Source organism: Neomonachus schauinslandi, chromosome 12, assembly GCF_002201575.2.
Source record: "Neomonachus schauinslandi chromosome 12, ASM220157v2, whole genome shotgun sequence".
Classification (NCBI taxonomy): Eukaryota; Metazoa; Chordata; class Mammalia; order Carnivora; family Phocidae; genus Neomonachus; species Neomonachus schauinslandi.
The window spans coordinates 9,146,811-9,172,928 of NC_058414.1; the positions used below are offsets into that span (position 1 = coordinate 9,146,811).

A 26,118-nucleotide genomic window follows, 5' to 3' on the forward strand; every position below is an offset into this window, starting at 1 on the left:
AATATGAGATTCTAAAGTAGGCAAAACTGTTCTAAGTGCAGACAAATCATTTGTAGTGGTTTATGGTTTTGTGGGGGGCGGGATCCTCCGAGAAGAGGTATGAGGGGGGCCCCCTAGGGATGATGTATGTAGATGGGGATAGGAGCGGAGGTGTGTGAATTTGTTGGAACTCTGAAACGCTACACTTACGATTGATTACCTCACAGTTTGTAGATGCTACCTCAACAACAGCTGTAAATTACTCTTGAGCTGTGATCACGGTATGCCAGGCTGAAATGTACTGGCCTTTATACCTTAGCTTTAAAATGCGTCAGAAAGGGGCGCCTGGGTGGCTCAGTCATTAAGCGTCTGCCTTCGGCTCAGGTCATGATCCTGGGGTCCTGGGATCGAGCCCCTCATCAGGCTCTCTGCTCCGCAGGAAGCCTGCTTCTCCCTCTCCCACTCCCTCTGCTTGTGTTCCCTCTCTCGCTGTCTCTCTGTCAAATAAATAAATAAAATCTTAAAATGCATCAAAAAAATAAGATGGATAGAGACGTGATAAAAGGAACACAAAGCTAATCTAAGGATATTCATGGTATAGTTCTTTCAGCTTCTCTACACATTTATGAATCTTCCTAACAAAATCTGAGGACGAAAAGCTAGGTACTTTGTAGGGCCTGTGTCCCAGGGACTGCTACTCTTGATTCAGTAGAATTTGTCTTCAGATTTGTAACAGGTAGAGCAAATGACTAGCATTTTGTATGGAGCTTGATACACTTTTAATTGTCTTGTCTTCAAATGGATAGCCCTAAAGTGATAGTACATTTCTCTCTATGTAAATGGCTTAAACACCTAATCCTCAATGCGTATTTTAATGAAATCGTTCGATATGTTCCTTTTTCTTTCTTTCCTTTTCTGATAAATTTTCTTTCTTTCCTTTTCTACAGACAGAGTAACTCTGTTTAATGCCCAATATTTGAGGAAAGCTGTTTGCAGATCCAAACACTCCCAGTTCAGATAATACCATAGAGCAAGTATATATCCACAGAGGTCCCCTAATATCTGTGCAGGTGTATTTTGTATTACTGTTACATTTCTCACTAGTTAATTTTAACAAAAGAAGGTTGAGAGCTTTTGTGTTTATTCAGTCTTTAAAACAATTCTGGAAGGTCAATATTATTTTCACCCCATCTACTACTTGAGGAAAGCACGCGGTAGAGAGCTTAGAGAAGTCATTCGGGGTCACATACTGAGGAAGGGAGAAACAAAAGCTTTCTCCTGGAGGAATTAAAAAGCTCTTGCCCTTTGCAATTTTGTCTCCAACCTGCCTAACTAGTTTGTGGTTTTCTTAAAAATAATAATTTTACTAATGCAGTGGTCTCACATTTAAATCTTTTCATTGCTTTATATTCATAATGTGAGACACGTGGTATAAATATGGAATGGAGATGATACTTTGTTGAATCAAGAAGCCTCGGTCAAATCATTCTGATCCTCACTCTGGATTTCAGTTAACACAGGGTCATCTCCTCTGTTGCAGACGGCGGGAGAAAGCCTTAGAAGAAATGTATTCATTTCTTTTGAGACTTTAGTAATTAACCCTGGAATAGAATTCAAGATGGATTTGCCTTAAACCGAATCACACAGAATATCAACTGCTTTCTTGTTCTCAAGAATGCACATGTTGGACAGTTTAGCATTTAGGGCTTATTTTATTTTATTTGACAGAGAGAGAGAGCACAAGCAGGGGGAGAGGCAGAGGGAGAGAGAGAAGCAGACTCCCTACCGAGCAAGGAGCCGAACGGAGGGCTCGATCCTAGGACCCTGGGATCATGACCAGAGCCTAAGGCAGACGCTTAACCGACTGAGCCACCCAGGCGTCCCGAGGATTTAGGGCTTTTTGCAGTTGTTTGCCATATTAAAAAAAATGAACGACATTTTGCATGAAGGCTTTTAAAACACATTTGTTTGTTTACACAAGTTGTGCAGTTGCTTCCCAAAACGTTTTTTGAATTAATCTTCACATCGATAATGTGTCATGTTGCTATTATTGTCTTCCAAATATGGCATCTCTTTTTTTTTACTATAAAAGTAGTCCATACTAGGGGCGCCTGGGTGGCTCAGTCGTTAAGCATCTGCCTTCGGCTCAGGTCATGATCTCAGGGTCCTGGGATCGAGCCCTACATCGGGCTCCCCGCTCCGCGGGAAGCCTGCTTCTTCCTCTCCCACTCTGCCTGCTTATGTTCCCTCTCTCGCTGTGGCTCTCTCTGTCAAATAAATAAAATCTTAAAAAAAAAAAGTAGTCAATACTAACCGTAAACAATGAAGGGTCATGATAGGTATTCATCAAATAAATATTTTAGGAGCTCATTTAGCATTTTTTGGATGAATGAATGAAAGCACAACTACAGTCTTTTTGAAATTTTTTTTTTCTATAATGTAACAGGCTAAACTTAAAGGGCATGTTTTCCTTTTTTTTTTTTTTTTTAAAGATTTCTTATTTATTTGACAGAGAGAGACAGCGAGAGAGGGAACACAAGCAGGGGGAGTGGGAGAGGGAGAAGCAGACTTCCCGCCAAGCAGGGACCCCGACATGCGGCTGGATCCCAGGACCCTGGGATCATGACCCGAGCCAAAGGCAGACCCCAAGGACTGAGCCACCCAGGCACCCCTAAATGGCATGTTTTCCTTTTTTACTGACAAAAGTTTCTTTGTCATTGATTTAGTAATAAAAATTCTTTGGTTCAGCTGAGAGAAATTTACAAGCTGATATCCTTTATCATTTAAAATGAAAGCAACTGGGGACACCTGGGTGGCTCAGTCGGTTAAGCAGCTGCCTTTGGCTCAGGTCAGGATCTCAGGGATCGAGCTCCTCATCGGGCTCTCTGCTCAGTGGGGAGTCTGCTTCTCCCTCTTCTCTCCCCCACCCCCGTTCTCTCTCTTTCTCTCTCTCTCTCTCAAGTACATAAATAAAATCTTTAAAAAAAAATTCTTTAAGATGAAAGCAGCTGTTAACAGTTTTCATTTCTCTGTATACTGAAGAAACCCTTCTGAGGGGTGCTCCAGCCCTAAGTTCTAGGACACTGTTCACCTGGCTGGGATGAAGGGCGTGATCAATCCTCTGCAACCTAGATGACAGCCAATCAGTTAGGCTGAAACTTAGAGACCATAGTCTGCCAGCTAGGAAAACAGCTTTTGTTTCAACATGTGCTTGCCAAAAGGTCGTGGGTTATTGACACAACCCTGTACCCACATCGGTGGTAGCATCTTTGAAGGCCTTGAAATTGGGAAATCAGTCTGGCCCCATCTGCCCGCTTTGCCGCCAACTGTGTGCAGATGTTCCAAATCGAGGTTGCAGTCGAAGTAGCCCATACCCCTGAGTGAGAGCCGCCCAAAGGTGTTGGGTCAATCCAGTGTTATGGTTGGAAGAATTATGGAATCATTCTGCCCCTGGAGCAGATGGGGGCTCAGTATTGTCGGACTGTTGCAGTTCCCATGTGAGAGTTCTCTCTACCACCAGATCTGAATGTGACCACAGAAGAGGAGAAGAAGGAAATCCCCGTAGAGTTAAAGAGGATGTGGTGATTGCTTCACATTTACCGTTCGTGTAAATGCTTCGGGTTGATTAGGTGGTGTCTGAACTTGCGCTCGCCGCCGTGGCCCTGAGATGCAAGGGCAGACGGTCAGACGATGCTCTTCAGAGCAGTTCCCATGCGGAGGGAACAAAGAAGCCTATAAAATACAGATGTAAATTTAGAAAAAGTTTCTGAGGAAAGTATCTGCGTATTGACTTTGGCCTTGTTTTGGTGTTCAACCACCTGGCCACTGATTGCAATCACGCCTTTGCACATGTGGTAGAAGCTGAGGCTCGTTCGGGATCTAACCTCCAAAGCCAAAGGCCATATTTCTTCACTCTTATGGTAATTTTGGTTCAAAGTGTAGTCCCTTAACAAGCTCCCTGCTTCAAAAGCCCCAGCCTCTTTGTTTTGGTATGCTTGCTTAAACATGTCTTTCAAAGAGCTGGGTTTGTAAATATGACTTTATTCTGATCTCCTTTGCTTTTAAATATAGACTGTCAAATGATTTCCATAGGCTAACTTCATCCCCTAATTTAAACTATTTCTTGTATTAAGTGAAAACATTTGGGAGTTAAGTGTGCCAAGGCTGTGTCCTGCCAAAGAGGCAAAGCAATCACACCTCCACCTGTACTCGGTGGTGTTCGTGGACAAACAGAAGGACACGTCGGTTTCTTAGTACTAAGCTGAGTGTGTTTTTAAATGTATGTTTCCATTTCATTATTTCCCAGATCTATAATTAGTCCTTTGATTTATTCTTTGATGCATTAGCTTAGAAGAATATTTTTAATCTCTGGCCAGTTGGATTTTAATTGACACTCCTGCCGTTGATTTTAAGTTGTACAACGTTGTGGTCAGAAAATATGGGCTAGTGTATGTTATGTTTGTAAATATCCTTTGGACACGCAGTAATGTGATATTCTATCTTTTTTGTAAAGTAAAAAGTTCATTATGTAGTTATTCAGTTGTAATTATATTATTTAAATACCTTATGATACACATTTTTATGGTCTACCAAAGCCTCTGAAAGACTATTTTGTCTTGGGGTGTTTGGATGGTGCAGTCGGTTAAGCGTCTGACTCTTGGTTTTGGCTCAGATTGTGATCTCGGGGTCTTGGGATTGAGCCCCGTGTTGGGCTCTGCTTGAGACTCTCTCTCCCTCTGCCCCTCCGCTCCAGGCGCTTGCACTCACGCTCTCTCTCAAATAAATAAATAAACCTTAAAAAAAAAAAAAAAAAAGACTGTGTTGTCTTAAAGATTTTCCTAGAATTTTCCCCTATTTCCCCTGGAATTTTTAACATTTTAAAATGACTCTCTGCGTTATAGGGATGAGCTGTCTCTTATTATGAACTATACTTTATATACATAGACAAACATTTTCTTGTCCCATTGGTCTTGAGTGACCTTTTATCGGAATTAATATTGTAAGTCACTGAAACTGGCAAAGTTAGCTGAAATGTGTGAACCTTTTATTTTAGTTTTGCTACTTTACTTGGCATTTCATGTGATATGTTTCTTCTTTTTTTTTTTTCTTTTTTGCAGTTTGCCAAGGCACAAGTAACCGACTCACCCAGTTGGGCACTTTTGAAGACCACTTTCTGAGCCTTCAGAGGATGTTCAATAACTGTGAGGTGGTCCTTGGGAATTTGGAAATTACCTACATGCAAAGGAATTATGACCTTTCCTTCTTAAAAGTTAGTTCCATCAGTTTGATTGTCTTACCCAAATATGATAGAAGGAAATATAAGTAGATAAAGACCTTAGTATATTTCTTTTGCTATGCCAATTACAAGTCCTGGGGAACTACAGATGCAAGTTTTATCAGAAAACCACTTCTCCAGCTAGTATCAAGTTACAGCTATGAAATAATGTCAAAGAGAAACGGGCCAGCCTGGAATTCCACTATCATCATAGACCCTGATATTAAATGTCTAACCATTGCGTTAGCTGTGGTATCTTGGTATATTGGCTCTTTGAGGGGAAAAAAAAAAAAAAAAAAGGCCTGCTTTGTAGCATTTTCCTGCATACTCCCACTATAGTTGATTTCCAGCTATACCACTTCACACATTTCCCAAATATTTCACAGTAGGCTCTAGTGAGCCAATAGGAGCCAGCTCTGAAGGCTTCCAAGTTTGGTCCTTCGTTGAACTTTGGATTTGATTGGCCTTCTGGGTTTTTCTTTTTCTAGTAAGAGAGCATGCAAGACAGATACAAAAGAAATTAATAAAACGTTTTCATTTTCTTCTGAGTATCCCGAACACCACGTGAAATGACAATCACAGCATTCCTAAATAGTGCACATTGCCCTTTGTTATTGCCAGCAGGCTCAAGGGGCAAAAGTGCAGGAGTCATCGGAAATCCTGTAACCGCCCCCCGCCCCTGCTTTGTCCCCACTGAAGTCATCTACGTGCCTTACGTTCATCAGTCACTTGTGTGCGTGCTTCCTTGACCCATTTTCCACCTGGCATTCTTGAGTTCCTCACAAGAGAAGTAACATGGTCACGTTTTATCTCCTTAGACCATCCAGGAAGTTGCTGGCTACGTACTCATTGCCCTCAACACGGTACAGAGGATCCCTTTGGAAAACCTGCAGATCATCCGAGGAAATGTGCTGTATGAAAATACCCATGCCTTATCCGTCTTATCCAATTACGGCACAAATAAGACCGGATTGCAGGAGCTTCCCCTGAGAAACCTACATGGTGAGAGGCCCGGGCGCGGGGAGGCTCTGGGTGCAGAGGTGGTACTCGGCGAACCCGTCCCTTCTCTTAAGGCCACTCAGAGGACTTCTATTCATCAAATACAAAGGCATTGAGTGTCAGCTACGTGCAAGATACAGTTGGTAGAAGTTACTAAGAACATGGTCAGTGATGGGAAGGGAAGATTGAAACCAGGTACCACGTCTCCTATATTTGTGGGGAAATATCCAGAGAGTTCGTAAGAAATGGTAATGGTTCTGGGAAATAGACGCCAGACAACCTGGGGAGTGAATAAACTGCCAATCCTATTACCTGGACCTCAGGTACAAGGGACGTACATTAAAAACCACCCCTATTTGGGCGCCTGGGTGGCTCAAGTCGGTTGAGCATCTGCCTTTGGCTCAGGTCATGATACTGGGGTCCTGGGATTAAGCCGCGTGTCGGGCTCCCTGCTCAGCGGGGAGTGTGCTTCTCCCTCTCACCCTCCCTCTGTGTTGTCTCTCTTTCTCTCTGTCAAATAAATAAATTAAAAAAAAAATCTTTAAAAAAAAAAAATCCACCCCTGTTTGAGACAGCTTTCAGAGTAATGCTGTTACCCAGAGCATTACTTAAGGACAGTGAAGTTAAGGACAGAGAATGATGGTATTGCAGAGTTTGAATTCCCGTGAGTAGGACACTCATGAGGGTCCTGCGAGTGGAAGCTAAGGAAGATGATAGAAGAGACAGGAAGTTGATTTCAACGACATTGAAGTTAATGCGGAGCACACCCTCACTATGTGGCAGGTGCGGTGCCAGTCCTGTTCCATCGGGAACTTCATGCCCACCACCTTCCTTCTGCGCAGGTGTTTACACTCCCACCATCTTACCCATAGAGGAATGGTGGCAACGTAATCCTCCTAAGGTCCCAAATTAGTGAAAAAACGGCCAGGAATGACCACCTAACTCTGCTGCCCGAGTCTTTTTTTTTTTTTTTAAAGATTTATTTATTTATTTGAGAGAGCGAGAATGAGAGAGAGTACATGAGAGGGGGGAGGGTCAGAGGGAGAAGCAGGCTCCCCGCCGAGCAGGGAGCCCGATGCGGGACTCAATCCAGGGACTCCAGGATCATGACCTGAGGCAAAGGCAGTCGCTTAACCAACTGAGCCACCCAGGCGCCCTGCCCGAGTCTTTACCCTTCCCACGTGCTGTGCAATTGTGATGGGGAAGCGGGCCCACCAGGAAAGGGGGGGTGACAGCAGAGGGTGTATCAGGGGGCCCCGGGAATGGCAGAACCTGGCAGACGGCAGTGCTGGGATGAGGCGAGGCATCCAGACCCCGGCTCAGAGGCGGCTGGCACAGCCCTCTAGTCGGACTCCTGGGCTTGGCCATCCTATAAAACTGCCCTAAGACTTCCCACCCACCACTTTAGCTGCTCAGAGCACCCACGCACATGGTCTGCATTTATGCTAATACTAATTTGGGCTATTTACACATTTTGTGAAATGGTACGTACATTCAGCATGCCTCAATCTGCCTGTCTGGCCTCATGCTATCTCATGGTGACAGGCAGATGTGGTTAAGAGCGTGGACCCCGGAGCCAGACTGTCTGGGTGCCAGTCCTGGCTCCATCGCTCACCAGCCAGATGCCCCTGGAGCGGGTTTTCTCTGTGTCTCAGCATCCTCCTCTTTAAAAATGTGCCTAACAATTGTAACACACTTCCTAGCGGTGTTGAGAAAATCAAGGGAATTACTATGGAAAAAGAACTTAGGAGGTATTCCTATTGTTGCTGTTATTTCTGTTGTTGGTATGGGGTTGTATACGTGCAGATTATTTATTGTTATTAAATAACTATTTCATGTGAATTATTCAATATTAATTAAGTACGGTTATGAATAATGACTCAGTGCCCACCACGAAGAATAAAATCATTAAATACGGAAAGTAAAAATAAAAGAATGACTGCTTCCGGACTGATGATCTCTTTCCCTTCTCAGCTACCCAGTCAGGGGCACCCGAATCATCCAGCACCTTTGCTGCCTTCTTTTTACTTCTCACGATTGCAGACTGTAGGTGTTCTGTAAGGCCCTTGCCCGTCAGCTCCTAGACCCACTTCATCGTTGCAGACCCACAGCTGCAGTCTTTTGTGCATAGAAGTCATTCAGTAAAACCATTTCTGTCTACTGTCATAGATGCAACGCTCTCCCTCTGCTCATGCTTGCATTTTTTTTTTAATCATTCCTGATTTTCCAAGTCGTGTCATTTCTTCCTGGGAAACAATCATAGTCTTTCATGCCATTTGCATTCCTGGCGTCTGCCATCTCTCCATCGTACGTAGAGATTCTTCTCAGCCCCCTTCACTCCCCTGCTACCTTTTCCAGTGAGGAGCTCCAGAAGCAGCTCACAGCATCGCCCCCTTCTCCTGGCCTAGCCAGCCCACACTGGGTGACTGCCACCCCCCTCTGTCCCCTTTGCCCCTTCACATCATCATACAGCTTCCTTCCTTCCCTTACTTCTGAATTCTGATAGTTGCCCCCACCCCCCCGCAAAGTGCTATGGGAAGTCTTGTTCGCAGGCTGGCCTTGTTTTAGCAGAACTCCAAATGTAAAGAAATGCATACATTGGGCCCCTAGGTGACTCAGTTGGTTAAGCGACTGCCTTCGGCTCAGGTCATGATCCTGGAGTCCCGGGATCGAGTCCCACATCAGGCTCCCTGCTCGGCAGGGAGTCTGCTTCTCCCTCTGATCCTCTTCCCTCTCATGCTCTCTCTTTATCATTCTCTCTCTCTCTCTCAATAAATAAATAAAATCTTTTAAAAAAAATGCATACGTACTTTGCGGAAGTTTAAAGACATGGCCTTTCAGTAACTGAGGTTCTTTTCACATGCAGAAATCCTACAAGGAGCTGTGCGGTTCAGCAACAACCCAGTCCTCTGCAACGTGGAAACCATCCAGTGGCGGGATATCGTTGACAGCGATTTTATAAGCAATATGTCGATGGACTTCCAGAACCAAGCGGGCAGTTGTAAGTTCCACAAACGTCCCCTCTGCCTGTAGCTGCTAGGGTGGGGACAGAGTTGTAGCATGTTGGGGTGGGAGGGGGTGACAGAAAGCAGATTAATCCAAACCAAAAATAACTAGTAAACAATTGATCTGCCCGCTAGAAAAGCACTGACTCGAGACAGAGGGAAAGTCTGTTTCTCCTGGTGACAGTCAGCGTGCCTGCTAACTGGGCTGATCGCCCCCCCACCCCTGGCCTCTCAGCCCTGGTGTGGCCATTGAGAAGAGCCGTCAGTCCTGGCCCGGGGGCCTCTCCCATGCTGCCTAGACGAGACAAGCCAAACTTTTGTGTGCTTCCAACGGGCTGCTGAGCCACAGAGCGGCGCCAGGCCCTCCGGAAGCACGTAAGCTGACCTCTGGCCTCCTACCTAGAGCCCCAGACAAAGTTGGGCGCAGTGCACAGTGGGGGCGTTTGTCCATACTCCCTTTAGTGCCCATGACCTTGTCCCTGCCATTCATCGGCAAAGCGGCCCATGCCAGGGGGAAACTGGCAAGGGGCCAGACTGTAGGTCAGGCCTGCACCACTTGGCCCCTTGGCAGCGCTGTGTGGGAAACTCTGAAGACACATGCTTACAGTTACCAAGCTCCGCTTAGCTTCCCCCTTCCTGATCTCCCTGGTCTTTCAGTCCTTTTAAAATAAGAAGTCATCACCATTTCCTGCTTCTCTGTTTCCCTAAACTGTGCAGTGGATGCATGTTTTTGTGTTGGGGTTTCTTTGGTTTTTTTTTTGTTTGTTTGTTTGTTTTGCGGGGGGAGGGCTGAATTTGGAGCTCACATGGATCTTCAAAATTGACTAGATCCCCTTTATTGTTACTTCATTGTGTCTTATTTATTTGTTTGTTTATTGTATTGAAATACCCTTAACATAAAATTTGAACCATTTTTAAGGGTACAGTTCGGTGGTATTAAGTCCATTCACGCTGTGGTACAGTCATCACCACCATCCATCTCTGGAACTCTTTTCATCTTGCAAAACTGAAACTGTGTCTCCGTTAAACAGGAACTCCCCCTCCCCCAGCCCCTGGCACCCACCATGCTACTTTCCGTCTCTACGAGTGTGACTGCTCTAGGGACCTCTTATAAGTGGAGTCACATCGTGTTGTCTTTCTGTGACTGGCTTCTGTCGCCTAACCTCATGTCCTCAGGTTTCATCCGCGTTTTAGCACATATCAAAATTTCTTACCTTTATACGGGTGAGGGGTATTCCATTGTGTGGATATCTGTGTGCACGTGTTTTGTTTATCCGTTCATCAGTTGATGAGCTCTTGGGTTGCTCCCACCTGTTGACAGTGACAAATAATGCTGCTATGAACTTGGGTGTTGAGCCCCTTTGTTTTATAAATATATTATTCCAACAGATATTCAGCATGGCAAGAAACTGAAACCTTTCATCTACAGTGCAAAATTTTGTATTATCCATGACATTGAGGTTCGCCTTTCCTCAGCTCTCTGATGGACAATGGGGAGGTTAAATTGTGCACGTTTATAACAACAACAAAAAAACTGACACAGGAAGGCTGTGAGACTAGTATGGATTTGCCATCGACTAGATCGAGCAGGCCAAATGGCACACCTGTCCTCATCACACCAAGACCATGGGAAAGACCCTGAAAGAAAATGTTGGGAAGGAAGGAAGAATCTTGCAATAACAAGATTCACATATGACAAAGCTGTGAACTGCAGACTGACAGGGTACTGGGTTAAGAAGAGACATGTAAGAATAAGTCACAGGCATAGTACGAATAAGCCTCGCTAAATTAAATGTCCATAAAGAAATGACATTTCAAGCAAATGAGGGAAGAATAGTTTATTATTCAGTAGATCATTCCAGAATGATTGAACTAATAAGGGAAGATATCAAAGTGCCAGAACTGTAAGGATTTTTTTTTTTTTTAAAAAAGAACGCTATTCACCTGCTACCTGCGTTCTCCTCATTAATTACCCGACCAGTGACAAGGTGAGGAACCTGCCACTCTCCTTGTGGTAAGGTAAACCCTGTCCTTGCCCAGAGCTTTTCGGGCAACACATGCCTTCTGAGAACTTGTCTTATTTAATTTTTATCCAAAAAAAAAATCTCATAAGGTGATTTAAGTATTTTATGGACCATGGATTTGAGATTCAGAAAGGTTACCCAGTGTGTCCCCACGTGATGTTTTTGTTTATGTAGTTTGGAATTTGAAGTTAGATTGGGTGGGTTTACCTAAGGGGAAATTAAATTAGTCGTCCATTTTGTACACCAATATAAATTCCAAATCATATTATATATAATAAATTACTGAATGTATATGTAAGTGCTAGAAGGAAATGTAAAGATGCATATTTGTAATATCAAGCTGAAGAAAAGCCCAGTCAGATGCCGTACAAGAAAACTTCCATATGAAGAAATCTTAACGACAAACAGGAAATATTGTGCATCATCTGCTTGCCTTGAAAAGGGTTAATATTCTTGATAATATGACTGTGTAGAGTAGTCTTAGATATCCTAAGAAAAAGGTGAACCTCCCACTAAAAAAAAAAAGTGCCAAAGACATGAGCAGTTTGTACCCCCCCACACACACAAGATGGCCAAGAAATAAAGTAAAATGTTATTTCTTACTGTAATTTTAAAAAGGTCAAAATAAAATAAAGAAGCATCATTTTTGCCTTTGCAAAAGATTTGGATTCCTTCTGATTTTTAGATACCTGGATCAGGAGAGGAGGTGTGGAGAAGCAGAAATTCTCATCTTCTTCTTGAGGGCATATAAGCTAATAAAATATGACCAGGGATAGAATTTTAGCAATATGTATTGAAGCTTTTAAGTATGCACTCCTCATGTCTAGGAATCCTAAGAAAAAAATAATAAGGGGAGTGAAAAGTATAAGGATATAGAAAAATATTTTTGTGCAAGAATATTCCTTGCAGCCTTACCTATAATGAATTTTAGAAACAACTTACATATCTGAAAATAAGAGATTAGTTAAAGGAATTATGGTACAGCCATGCCATTGAAAATCACGTTATGGGGGCGCCTGGGTGGCTCAGTCGGTTAAGCGTCTGCCTTGGGCTCAGGTCCTGGGATCGAGCCCCATGTCAGGCTCCCTGCTCAGTGGGGAGTCTGCTTCTCCCTCTCCCTCTGCCCCTCCCCCTGCTCATGCTCTCACTCTCTCTCAATAAATCAAATCTTTTTTAAAAAATAGAAAATCATGTTATGTAAAAGGGTATTTCAAGGCATGGAAAAATTGCCATAATATTTTATTAGCTTTTTTTAAGTTATGAATCAAAGTACAGTGTTACATCAATACTTACATATGCATATACTTACATGTATATATTGATTACATCTGGATGATTCTCATTTCCTCCTTTTGCTTTTTTCTATTATCCAAATTTTATATAATTTGCCTGCATTTCCTTTTCTGTAACAGAGGGTTAATAATAGAATTATAAGCAAACCTTGATTCATTGGTTGGCAGATGTTTTCTCTGCTACATGAAGATGGCATTAAGCATTTTCATTTTAAACATTTTTGTTTTGCAAACCTATTACATGCTTATAATAGGGATTTGAGAAATATGAGGAAGAATAGGGTAAACAGTAAAAATAACGTATCACCGTACAGACAAGCACTTTTAACACTTCTGTGTACTGCTTTTGTTCTTCCTACTCTTGCCCATCTCTCTCTCTCTGTCCCTCCCTTCTTCACAATGCACAGCCCACACCGTGTATTTGGGGTTTGGCCTCACCATCTCTCATGATTCCTAGGAGCATCAGCATTGCATTGTTGCCCTTCACCCCTGGGGTGATTGGAAGGATTGTCAGTCTCATGAAAGGGGTGTCCTGGTTCCACAGTAACTTGGGAAATCCTCAGCTCTTCCATTTGAAATCTAGAGTCTCCCAGGAATTAAATTCTTCCTGACTGTAGGAGACTTTGGGACACATAGGAACTCCTTCCTATGAGGTCTCATGTCTTTGCAATCAAAGACACCTGCCCTGCTGATCTTTTTTAAACAAATTTTCGTAGTCGGCCTGTTGTCTTTATATAGATGGGAGGCTTTGGTCTTCAGGTATTTCAATGCTAGTAAAAATGAAACACAACTAATGAGAGTAAAAAATCTTTGTAGCTGTGATTTGTAGTTGATCACTGCAAAAACTGATTGATGGACATCAAGTATTTCCACACAGTAGCTCACAAATCAATAGCTTAAGTTTAGCTAATCAGCAAGGTGATGCACACTGCGAACATTTGACCCTTTGAGCAGTGTTCTGTGTGTCTGTCTGGCTTCAGGTCTAGGAGTCTTTACTTGCAGGACCCCATGTCCCCTAGGATCACTGACCCTTGGGTCACTCGAGACTGGCATAGTGAGAATGTAGTGGGTCATACGCACCCCACCAGACTAGACTCCCTTAGTGCTGTTGGAGATGCCGGAAAATTCTCCAAGGCTAAACACATGTGGAAACTGGACCATTTGGACCCCAGTTTTCCTGACCCGTGACGAGTCAATAATTACTCTCTGCCTCAGTTTCTGCAGCTGAAATGTAAATAAAAGCAGAACGTGGTTCATCTCTCTTTTATTTATTTATTTTTTTTAACGAAAGTCTTTTGAGTCATCTTACAAACCAACCAGCAGACGGACAAATGGAGAATTAGAAATTTGAAAGCTGTTCCTTGTTTCTAGAACGTCGCTTTGCTCAGGGGCTTGTTTTTACCACCAGTTCTCCTCCTCTGAGATACGAATTTAACTATGACTTTGACATTTTAGGCCAAAAGTGTGACCCAGACTGTCCCGATGGAAGTTGTTGGGGTCCGGGAAAGGAGAATTGCCAGAAATGTAAGTCAGCAAGCAGAATTTCAGATAAATGTGTGCCCACTTTCCTCTCCTTACACTTAGCTGTTTGCCCTTTTGAAGACTCCCCAAGGCCAGATGTTGGCAGTTACGTGGATGACATTCATGCAGATGTCCTTACACGTGGTTAATCCAGGGTGGGCTATTTTGGGCACTGCAGCGTGTCATAAATGAGCGAAAGTCAGCCGCTCAGATATCAGCCAGGCTCTTAGAGCCATGTGTTGGGCCTGTTTTCCTGGGAACAGAAGACTCGCCCATGTTGTTACCGGAGGGTCACAAGCACCCCTCGTTTTCTCTCCCTTGGGGGCCCATGTACACAGAAGTGGGAGCTACGCTTTCCAGGAGGGTCTTTCTGCAGGAATCCTAGTTTCGGAGCATGGGTGGCCACGGAATCTGGGGACCTCTGCCTTAAAAGTTCAGCGTCTGTCCTTCAGTTTCATTGCGATGTGACTGTTTCATCCTTTTAAACACGACTTTCTGGCAGTTGCTTTTGTTCCTTGACGGGCTTCCCATATCACCCCAGATCTCAGTTCTGACTAGCACGGAATTACTGAGCCGGTCAAGAAGTCTAGACTCGATCTGGTTTGCTCTAGAGAGCAGTGGGAACAAAACAAGGTGCCGTAAAGAAAGGTCACGACTCAGTGTTCTTTGGCGGGGTGCGAAGGTTCGGGAACTTGAACGCGCCGGGGAGTCACTAAATTCATCGTTTTGTTCGCCTTTTCACCCACTGTGTGCAAGTGCTCTGCGGGGCCCCTGGGGAATGGCCGTTCCGCCCTCCCTGGCTCTTCAGCTCACCCATACCCTTTGCTCCTTTTCAGTGACCAAAACCATCTGTGCTCAGCAGTGTTCGGGGCGCTGCCGCGGCAGGTCCCCCAGTGACTGCTGTCACAACCAATGTGCTGCCGGCTGCACTGGGCCCCGCGAGAGCGACTGCCTGGTAAGGCTGGCCCAGCCCCCCAGCCGACTGCCCCCCTGGGGGTGGGGGGCTTCTCTGGCTTCCAGGGGGAGAAATTACCGCACGTGCGGTTGCTGCCCGGTGCCAAGGGGCAAAGCACCTTTTGAGTGTCCCGCCTTCCCCACCGACTTTGTGACTTCGGGCAAATCCTATGACCCCTCTGTGCCTCGGTGGGCAGTAAACACTGCCTGTTCCGTGGTCTGGGTGACGCAGCGCCCGTAGCATCCATGCCAGGAGGACCTGGGCGTAGGATGGGCGGCGGTGCTAACTACGAGGTGTCTGTCGTTAGCGTTTTTGGTGGCCAGCAGTACTGTTACTGTATCCTCCACTGCTCCAGTCGAAACCCACCGAGTCGTTACCAGAAGGGCCCTAACATAAATGCACAGAGATGGTAAGGGACGTACCCAGAACCACGCAGATTTGAGGGCACGGCTGGACCTGCACTGGACCCTCGGACCCATGCCCTCTGCTCTTCCTACCACAGCTCAGGGCCTCCTGAAGGTCCTGCAGCACCCACTCTTGTCCCTGTCACTGCAGAAAGCCCTGACAAAAGCCTTCTCGCCCCGGTGGGCGGTGGGCACCACACGTAGGCATGTAGGTGGCACCTCAACCGCACGCACCTTGGGCATCCTGGTGACACGGGGGCCGGCAGACGTGAGTCCTGGACGCAGCACCAAGTGTGATGAGACCCCCGTGGGCTCCAGAGAAGGGGCAATCCAGAAGACTCCAGTTTCAGGGAGGGGGCGATTTTTTAATTCCAGAGGCTGCATCCGGCCCCAGGGATTGTGACGTGGTTGGTCGGGGCTGATGCTAATGTGTCTCTGGAGGGGAGGCGGCCTGTGGGTCTTCGGGCCACCACTGTATGTGGTCCGGTCCTCCGTGCACCATAGCCTTCCTCATCAGGGTTTTCTGCAGTTTGGCAGTAAATTCGAAAACAGATCCTCAAATGTTCTTTATAAGGGAAAGCCAGGAAATTGAGTTGAGAAATAATTTCACGCCATGGGGACCACTCCAGCATGTGAACTCCTTCATCATTTTGCAAGTCAGTAAAGATGTGGGTTTTTATCGTCATGATCCCTAAATTATCACAGCTAGGACAGTACCCGAAAAATCATACTTTTAAGGTCTTTCCGAATCTTCCGAAAGTACTTGGCTAGTTTTTTGGTTTTTTTTGGGGGGGGGGGGGGTGGTTTGTTTGTTTTTGCTTTAATCAAATTCCTGGACATTAAGAACACTAACCTGAGCTTTCTGCACAGAGTTGAGACAATCCTGAGCATCCTTGCCCAGCTTGACCAGTGCATGTCATCCCTCCTGTGACAGGTCTGCCGCAGGTTCCGGGATGAGGCCACATGCAAGGACACCTGCCCCCCACTCATGCTCTACAACCCCACCACCTACCAGATGGATGTCAACCCAGAGGGAAAGTACAGCTTTGGTGCTACCTGCGTGAAGAAATGCCCCCGTGAGTTCATCCCATGCGAAACCCTTTCATTTATCTGGCAGTCGGTTTCCTCTTTGTCTCCTACTGGGATCCTTGAGTCCCCTGGCTCGGGGGGGTCTTTGGGTCCCTATGTTTGCCTCACTGTCAGGCAGGTGACCGTGGGCCTGTCCGAGTGCACAGGTCGGGGGGTCCGGCCACTGCCGTAGGTGACAGGCGATGTCTGGTGCCCTGTTCACCGGCGTCTCTTCTCGAGTCCATGGTGGCCAGGACAGGAAACACACCGTGGGACCGGGGGCCAGCTGCAGTCGTCCAGAATGTTCAGTTGTCAGTTTGGGCCACTTCACCGTTTAGCCCCTTGTGCCCAGCAGGTATCGAAAAGACCTAAATTAGAGAGTGTGTGTGGGAAGACGCGCCTGCTTTAGTGGTTAAAATTCTGGTGAAAATTGTGCCTCTTAAGGGAACTAAAACTTCAGAGGAGCCTCTTTGTGTGTTGTTTGGTGTTGTTGTAATTGTTTCAGCTTGGGTTTTCCTTATTTGTATTTGCACTCAACAGGTGGCTATAATGTTCAGGAAAATGGTGATATGAATTATGTCCTCATAGAGAGAGTGTAGCGTTGTCTAATTAAAGAGCTTTAGAAACCAATCTTGATTTCTAGGAGGAGAGAGTAAGAGAAAAATATTGTAAGCACAGCTATGAGCGGGAGATTTGCCCTACCAGATTTGTGGACAGGAAAACTTTTAAATTCTAACGGAAAAAAATAACACATAAATAGAATAATATACCATTGTATGGAACTAACTTACTAAAATTTTTTAATTTGTCACAATTCTGACACAGGTATAATCTTTGAGAGAGGGCTTAATAGGTAGAGTTTAAAAATCCACAGGAAACCGGAGCCTGAGAACAAAAGCGGACAATTTACAGAAAGAAAAATTACAACTATCCAGTAAATATGTTTGGGGATGTACTTGGGGAATTCAAAACAGGAACACATAGGGCTCCAGAAACATACTTATATCCGTGTTAATGTTAACACAAATAAATTACTCCAAAGTGAGGGGGGGCTCCCAAGATGACCCATCTGCCTGGCTCGATGCAGAACCAGCTGATGGTACCAGCCCCCCAGCCGGACAGGACCACGGAAGGCAGCCCGTTGGCCACGAGAATTACATGCATCCTCAGATGTGGCAGCTTCCACGGAACAGTGGGCTTTGTTCAGGGTCACTTATTTTTAATAAGTATTCAGGCTTTAACCACAGGTCCTGAAGGTTGAACCGACAGAAAAATGAGCTGCGAAGAGATGTTCTAAACCTGCGAGCAGGCCCCACGTTCTCCCTGCCACATCTGTTTCCTGCCAGTTGGATAAGCTATTAAAACTCTTGAACTTGATTCCTTTTCTGTTTGCAACCTTTCATTCTTTGTCCTTAAAGTAAATAAAACCAGAGGCTTATAGGCCCTTTTCATCAGCCCCTTTATAGGAGACCGTGAGACAATTGTGTGAGGCCCCGAAACACCTGGTGCTGCTTTCGCCACCTTCCTTCCTTGTCTCTCCAGGTAACTACGTGGTGACAGACCACGGTTCGTGTGTCCGTGCCTGCAGTTCTGATAGCTACGAGGTAGAGGAAGACGGTGTCCGCAAATGCAAAAAGTGTGAGGGGCCTTGCCGCAAAGGTAGGAAGCCTGCAGGCTGTAGGGACGAGGCTTTCCGTCTGGTCACGAAGCTGGGGTTGATCCGCCCCACGTCCACCAGGCCCCCTCAGCAGCCTGCTTGGGAGAGATCTGAGCAAATCTCTTCCTTCAGGCTCAGAAATTTCTTCCTTCCTTCGTACGGTGCCCCGTTCTTGGAGGCTCCTCAGTGCCACTTTTCTCCCACTTATTAATACGCCTTTTACTTTATCTGTTTTGTAAAAACTTCCAAACACCCAGAAATGTTGCAAGAGTAGTGCAGTGAACACCCGGATGCCTTTCATGTAAATTCACCACTTTTTAATATTTTGCCACATTGCTTTCACTGTCTCCGTAATTTGCGTTTATATGTGTGTGCCTATGTGGATGTGTGCCTGCGTGGGTGGAAGTTCTTTCTGAATCAGAGGACAGTTGCAGATATCGTAACGCTTCACCCCTACATTTACCAGCATGTTTCTCACAAATGGTGACGTTCTCCTAAGTAATGGAAGACGGGGTCACACTCAGGATTATTTAACATCAACTCAATAGTCTTTTCTAGTGTCCCCTAATTCAGACTGCCCTCTACCCCCCATTCCACTTAAGGCATTTTTAGCTGCTTTTCAGTCCAGAACCCAGTCAACGATCATGGGTTTCGGGTAGATGTCCTGCCCCCATTATCTTCATTAATCAACAACTGTGTCTCAGCTCCCCTCCCCCACTTGCTTTTCTTCTCTCTTCCATGACAAGATGTGAAGGGTCTAGCCCAATGTCCCTCAGTTTGGCTTCATTGACTGTTTTTCCTCATGGCTGCATTCAGGTTGGGTGTTTTGGGCAGGAGCATTGCATAGGTCATGTTGATTTCCTCTCATTGTATTAAATCAGGTGACATATGGTGCCATGTTATTTCATCACTGATGGTGACAAGTTAGATAAGATTTCTTGGTGGGTATAAAAGAGTGGCTTTCTATTTCTATCATCCCATTTATTAGTTGGCATTCTTTTAAAAAAAAAAAAATTAGTTCCTATGTGAGGTCATGGAATCCTTTATTCAGTTTCTTACAATCCATTCCTGTCGTTCATTCGGGTACTTAAATTGCCCCACATGTGGCCAGTAGGAGCCTCTCTAGATGGCTCCTGTGTCCCTTTGGCACATCCCACGTCCCAATCGTGTCTTCTACTCAAAAAGTACTATCTACACTCTTTGTACTTTGCTGCTTAACCTTAATATATTCTGGAAATCACTCCAGAGTTCATATGAATCTTCTTCATTCTGTGGTGCAGCTACCTAGGCCCCCTTCTGTGGCCATACCATAATTTATTCAATGGATCTCCCTTGACGTGCCCATTTAGATTGGGACACTGTTCTGCTATTATAAACAACACCCAAGTGCATAGCTGCTTACCTTGGGTATCCACCTCAGGTGCCACCTTCCCCGTGAAGCCATCTGTCTTTTCAGTCCACACTGATTGCTCCCCTTTTTGCTCCCATACACATTTCGTACATGTTCTCCACGGGGCAGACTCAGCCGCCTTGTTCCGTGTCATGGAATCCTCCCAACACCACTGGGACCTCTGTGTTATTACGATCCCCATTCTCCAGATGAGGACACTGAGGAACAGAGAATCTAAATGACTTTCCCGCGTTTCAGCAGCTAAGAATGGCAGTCAAGATTTGAAGTTCATGCAGTCTTGGTCCTAAGCCAGACCCATGAGCTTGTCAGCCAAGTCCGTGTCTTCCTGGTCTTATGACTCCTGTGGGGCAGGCGGGTCAGTGCCCTGATGGATGAATATCCTTTGGCTTCAGGAAACTGTCTGGCAGAGCGGACATGGAAGGAGGAAAATGAGAATGTGGGGTGGTGCCTGGCACAGGGGAAGTAAGAGAGAGAGGGTTACTGTCAGTGTCCTCAAATGCACTGATAGAATCAGAAATGGTTTGGGTTTTATTTTGTTAATTTTGTATTCAACAAACAGTTTGATTTTCCTATAATTATTATGCCCTATTTTTCTATACATCCTCCAATTCAGATCACTTCGGGCATAGGGCAGTACCACTGGGTAAGGAAGGAGGTGCCAGGAATGTCTAGGGGTGAATATATAATTGGTCTCTGAATTTAGGAATTAAAGTAACCCCACCATCACCGTTACATGCAAGCAGAGAGAGAGAGAGCATGAACATTCTCTCAAGCACATGGAATTCTCTGCCAGACCTGTAATTAAATGGCAAGTCCTCATATGGCCACCACATTCTCCACTGTCAGCCAGATCCTGTGGATCCTAAAGAAGCCTGGCCATAAGTCCCACAACCCATAGTGTGTTAGATGCAGCACAGGAAGGTTGAGTGAGCCATTCAGCACAGGACGCCTTAGAGCAGCTCCTCGAACCAGAGAGGAGGCTGGCCCACAGGGTGAGCCCGGAGACCCAGTAGTGGCTGGTGGGACAGTCGTGGCCACTGGAGTCAGCAATGGAAGGTTTCCTTGGAAGTAACAAGGGACTCCCAGTGGAGTGGAGCACGGGGCAAGTGGGGAGCAGCAGGGCTTGACTGCATCTGCTAGAACCCTGGGGGGAGGAAAGGATAGGACCTTATCCTGAGCAATGAGATTTTCAGTGCTTATACTTCAAAGTCAAGATAAATAAAGTCTGGAAGATAGGTACCAAAATTGCTCTGCAAATTCTAGAGGGAGAATTACAACAGATAAATGGGCTTTAGGGTGGAGATGGCATTTGAGATGGAAATTTAGGAGTGGATATAAATTAATAAAGGGGCTCAGAGTGTGGAAAAGGGCATTTGAGACTGATGTAGCAATAGGACACAGATCAAAGCATTTGGTTCAAGTAAACACAGGGGAAGAAAAGCAGTTTATCTGATAAAAGTTATTACAGTATTCCCTATGATGTAATATAAGATAGCCATGAAAAATCATGTTCGTGAATAGTTTTAATAATATGAGGAATGTTCACAGCAGAATAAGTTAAAAAAAAAAAAAAATACTGGGTGGCTCAGTCATTAGGTGTCTGCCTTTGGTTCAGGTCATGATCTCAGGGTCCTGGGATCGAGCCCCGCGTCGGGCTCCCTGCTCAGCGGCAAGCCAGCTTCTCCCTCTCCCACTCCCCTGCTTGTGTTCTCTCTTTTGCTGTGTCTCTCTCTCTCTGTCAAATAAATAAAATCTTAAAAAAAAATACATATCTGGTGTGACATAACCATGGAGGATAGCTGAAAGGAACACTTCTCAAAATATCCTGTAGTGGAAACTCTGGTCATTTTGATCCCTTTATTCTATTTTTCAACATTGTCGGATGAACACATCTTACTCTTTAATAAAAACAAGCTAGGTACATTCTTTCTTTAAAATAGACAAGAGAGCGGCAGCCAGGTTAGGACAATCGAAAGGTGTCAAGTTTTAGTCAGGGGAATGCCCTGATGAGAGCCGGGCAGGGGCGGCCCTGGCGTCAGCAGGTGGATCCCACTGCCAAGGAGGGATGGTTAAGAGCAATCAGGCTAAGTCCAAGTGGGAAATCATGAGGAGGAGAACGCAAGTCCAGTTGAGGGCAGCAACCACCATGAGGACACCATCCCCTTCTCCAACCACCCCGACCCCAAGCCCCGCCATAGTGACTGATACCCAGCAGGCCTCCATTACTGTTGAATGAATGAACGATGGCATGGCGGGGATGGTCTCGTGGCTACAATTCTCTTCCCGCTCTCCTCTGTCTGGGGAGCCCTAGCTGTTCTGAATTCAGCATATGTGAAGGGAATAAACATCTCCTTTAACTTTACAGTGTGTAATGGAATAGGAATTGGTGAATTTAAAGACACACTTTCCATAAATGCTACAAACATTAAACACTTCAAAAATTGCACCTCAATCAGTGGAGACCTTCATATCCTGCCCGTAGCATTTAGAGGGTAAGTAACAGATTAAGTTACTGGAATAGAGAAACACAAAACCCACTTTGTTCATGGGTAGACATTGTTAATCAGTAATCATTTTGTTACTTGTTTCAGTGACTCCTTCACGCGTACTCTACCTCTCGATCCAAAGGAACTGGATATTCTAAAAACTGTAAGGGAAATAACAGGTGTGTGCCGCTAACATATTCCATGAACATGAATGGGAAATGGGTGTTCTAGAGAGAGAACTGGTAGCTGCATTTGCTTCTCTCTCAGCATCATAAAAACATTTCTTCTGAACTTCTACCATCAATGACTAGTGAGTTCTTGGATAGTTTTCACGATTGCAATTTCTCCTGCATGTGAGGGGTGAACACTTTAATCAAAGACTTGAGTCATCCCTGATTTTGTGTGAATATGTTTAACCCTTGTCTCCTCGGCCCTGGCCAGCCGTCCTGATGGCCCAGTGACTTTTGAGGGTGGAGGGGAAAGAAGGACAGAACGTTGAGGGAACAGCACAGGCTCTCAAGCCCACAGACTGGACCTCACGTCCCTGCCTTCATCCCTAAAAAGGAGTGATTAGACCTAACTAAGCTAAATAACAGGACTGTTTTGAGGACTGGAATTAAGTAAGGAAATGATGTGACTCTCCTTTTGTGTGAAAACAGCTCAAAACATGGCAGCTGTCATCAAGAGCAGAAGCGGGTTTGGGTCACCAGATACGGAGCCCAGCCTGGCCATCAGGGCCGTGGCACCATGGGACGGCCTGGGGGTGGCAGGACATGGGTGGCAGGGGACATGCAGCAAGGAATGAGACTTCTATAGGAGAGGCAGATGCCTGCTGTAAAATTGTGCCTTGGCTTGTATCTACCCATGGGTATGTACTCGGTGAAGACAAAGAAAAGAATCAAATCCAGTGTTCACCTCTCCTGCTCCTATTACAGTCTCTCGAGACTCCTAGAATGTCTCATAAAAAGACAAGTGGTGGGGGTCTGAGTCTTCCTTTTGCCTTTCTAGGGTTTCTGCTGATTCAGGCCTGGCCCGAAAACAGGACCGACCTCCATGCTTTTGAGAACCTAGAAATCATACGTGGAAGAACAAAGCAACAGTAAGTTGACCCTGCCCAAAGCCTGGTAGATTATTTATTTATCGATTTTTAAAATAAGACCCCATGAAGAGTTTGAAATTAGATTTATACAGCTGTTATAAAGATCCTCCAGAGAGCTCCGACCATCGTTAACGTCTCACCTACGCGCGGTAAGAGTACCAAATGGCGGCATTGACACTGGCGCAGTGCTGTGGACTCCAGCACCAGACATCACTCAGATTTCACCGGTTTGCCTGTGAATGCCACACTGCACTTGGCTGTTATGTCTTCTCAATCCCTTCCTATCTATAACGGTCCCCATGTCTACTCTTACCGTTTGTCGCCTTGACAGTTTTAGAAAGTACTGGTCAGACGTTCTATAGAATGGCTGATGTTTCCTCATGATTCGATTTGAGGTTGTGTATTTTTGGCAAGAAGAGCACTGAGGTGACATGTCCTTATGAGCACATGATATTAGAGGGAGCTGAGAGACTTTTTCACATTAAATGTTTTGTTCGGGATTTCCACTTTTCCAACTCTGACAGTGAAATACTCACATACAAGCATCTTTAATATAGTAAGAGTAATAATGAGTTTTGTGGTGAGGAAGAGTTTGAGAATCTCTTTGTCAAACCTGCCTTGGAAACAGTCTGATGCTGAGAAATGTTACCCATTAATTGGCCCCTAAAACATGGTGTAATCCAATATGAAAGAAAATCAGGATAAGTGCACATAAAATATATATAGCTTTTTAAAAACCATCTTGGCTGTGCATCTCTGATACCATGCAGCTAACGTCACTTCCCAGAAAAACCCCTTTGTTCTGAGTTCTCAAAAATACTTCTTCTGCCCAAGATTTCATGCAGAGACGAGATTTAGATCAATTTTCTTGGGTGACTGGCGTGGACCACTTGGCTTAGTTTTAGGAATTTAAACAAAATTAGAATCACTCTTTTTTTCTTTTCACATTTAATGAGAAGTCCAGTGATACACAGGGGCAGGGTGACCACTGACTCCAGGTATGGCTCACCAGAGGAAGGTCACTTCAGCTTTGTCCCAGGGTCTAGGCTTCCGTAGGGTACATGTTGAGAGAGAATTTCCAAACAGTTGTCCTGCAGGTCTCCTACACAGGGCTCCTCGCTTTCCTCAGGAGCCAGGTTGTGGGAAGGGAGGAGGAGGACAGGGTCAGGAGAGAAAGAGAATCTCCAAATTAAACTTTTGTCATCTTATGCCTGATGTCTCCTCATTCAGCGCTGTCTCAACTGGTCCATTCCCTGTCCTGGTGTCCAGTAAGCTTCCTAAAAATGCAAATCTCTTTCCTCTGGTTTCCATCATTTGCAGACAACAGGCAAGCTCAAGGTGTCCAAGGTCTTCTGTGCTCTGGTCTCTTCCACCCTCCCCAGACCCCTCACCCAAGCCTCCTCACTTCCAGGTTTCTGCTCCAGCAGAAGCTCCTGGTTCTCAGCACCCATCATCTGCTTTCTTGCCTTCCTGCTCTTCCTGGTGGTTCAAGACTTCCCTCCCTTCAGTGTGGATTACTTTCGTCCAGTCACTTGATGAAAACCTATTGATAGCCTTATAGAGTTCTAGCACAGAGTTGGGTGGTTCAAATGTTTGTTCAATAAATGGATGGATGGGTAAATGGATCAGTGCATCGGTGGATGGATGGATAGATGGATGAGTGGGTGGATGGATTGTGAATCTACGGATGATTAGATTGATGAGTGGGTAGCTGGATGGATGGATGGATGGATGGATGGACAGTTGGATGAGTGGATGAATGGATTGTGAATCCATGGATGAAGAGATAGATGAGTGGGTAGATGGATGGATGAATGGATAGATGGGTGGATGGATGGATGAACAGAGAGGTGGAAGGATGGATGGACGGCTGCATGCATGCATAATAAGTAGATGGACAAGTGGATGGATAGATGGGTGAGTGGATGGATGGATAGATGAATGGGTGAGTAGGTGGATGGAAAAAATGAACCTGTGATTTTTTTGAAGTATATTTGGATATTTGAGAGGTTAGAACATATTTTCAGTTCCCAGGCCAAAAAAAAAAAAAGGCAGTAAATATAATAATGACATTAACATCTGTTCAGCTCCCCGTATGCCCCTGGAGTTAAAAATACTAAGTGAACAAGGAACGAGCTTTTGCCTGGAAGAGCTTAAAACAAATCTCTTGTAATTTTCAAAAGCTGCAATAAAGACTTCCTACAGTATGACTTACAATCACTGGGAGGCAGTTTGTAGTAAACATAAGGTGGTACAGAAAATAAAAATCAAGTTTTTAGTGATATAATTTTTTCATACTTTTTCACAATGTTATGTTTCTTCTCTCCACCATAGTGGTCAGTTTTCTCTTGCAGTCGTTGGCCTGGACATAACGTCCTTGGGATTACGCTCCCTCAAGGAGATAAGTGACGGAGATGTGATCATCTCAGGAAACCAAAAACTGTGCTATGCAAATACAATAAACTGGAAAAAACTATTTGGGACTTCAAGTCAGAAGACCAAAATTATAAACAACAAAGATGAAAAAGGCTGCAGTAAGTAATCACTCTGGGTGGCTGCGGAGATGGTTTACATGGGTCGTCTATTTTGATTTAGAATAGTCCCAAACCTTTCAATTACATTTTTCATTCCTGAAGAAGCAGATTAAGAGAAATCTCTAGATTCCTAATTGGGAAGTTATCATGTGAAGTTCCTTGGAATAGTTTCTAGATCGCTCACATTTTACAGGATGAATTTGCCTTGAGGTTTAAGCTATCGATTATTTGTAATTTGCAGAACTAAATTTTGTATTATTTTACCTTTTATCTGTAGGTTTCTCCCTGTTCATTTCAGCCTCTGATGACTGTAGCTAGCAACACACACGCATGCATGCATACGCATGCACACACATGCACGCACACACAGGCACACGTGTGCAGATAGAATAAACATTTTACACCGACA

The 26,118-nt window shown here is 44.9% G+C and overlaps 1 protein-coding gene across 3 annotated transcripts in view; it reads left to right on the plus strand.

Moving 5' to 3' along the window:
• The window catches only part of EGFR (epidermal growth factor receptor), a 200,648-nt gene that overhangs the window by 136,144 nt on the left and 38,386 nt on the right, over positions 1–26,118 (plus strand). Inside the window, exons 2-12 of one of the 3 annotated variants that reach the window (XM_021703751.2) lie at positions 5,097–5,248; positions 6,073–6,256; positions 9,120–9,254; positions 14,030–14,098; positions 14,932–15,050; positions 16,389–16,530; positions 18,065–18,181; positions 21,956–22,082; positions 22,182–22,255; positions 23,085–23,175; positions 25,510–25,709. In XM_021703751.2, the coding sequence (XP_021559426.1) occupies positions 5,097–5,248; positions 6,073–6,256; positions 9,120–9,254; positions 14,030–14,098; positions 14,932–15,050; positions 16,389–16,530; positions 18,065–18,181; positions 21,956–22,082; positions 22,182–22,255; positions 23,085–23,175; positions 25,510–25,709 (1,410 nt within the window). Of the gene's footprint in view, positions 1–5,096; positions 5,249–6,072; positions 6,257–9,119; positions 9,255–14,029; positions 14,099–14,931; positions 15,051–16,388; positions 16,531–18,064; positions 18,182–21,955; positions 22,083–22,181; positions 22,256–23,084; positions 23,176–25,509; positions 25,710–26,118 lie in introns of those variants that run through there. The other 2 variants (XM_044920162.1, XM_021703752.2) reach the window with 2 other exon arrangements.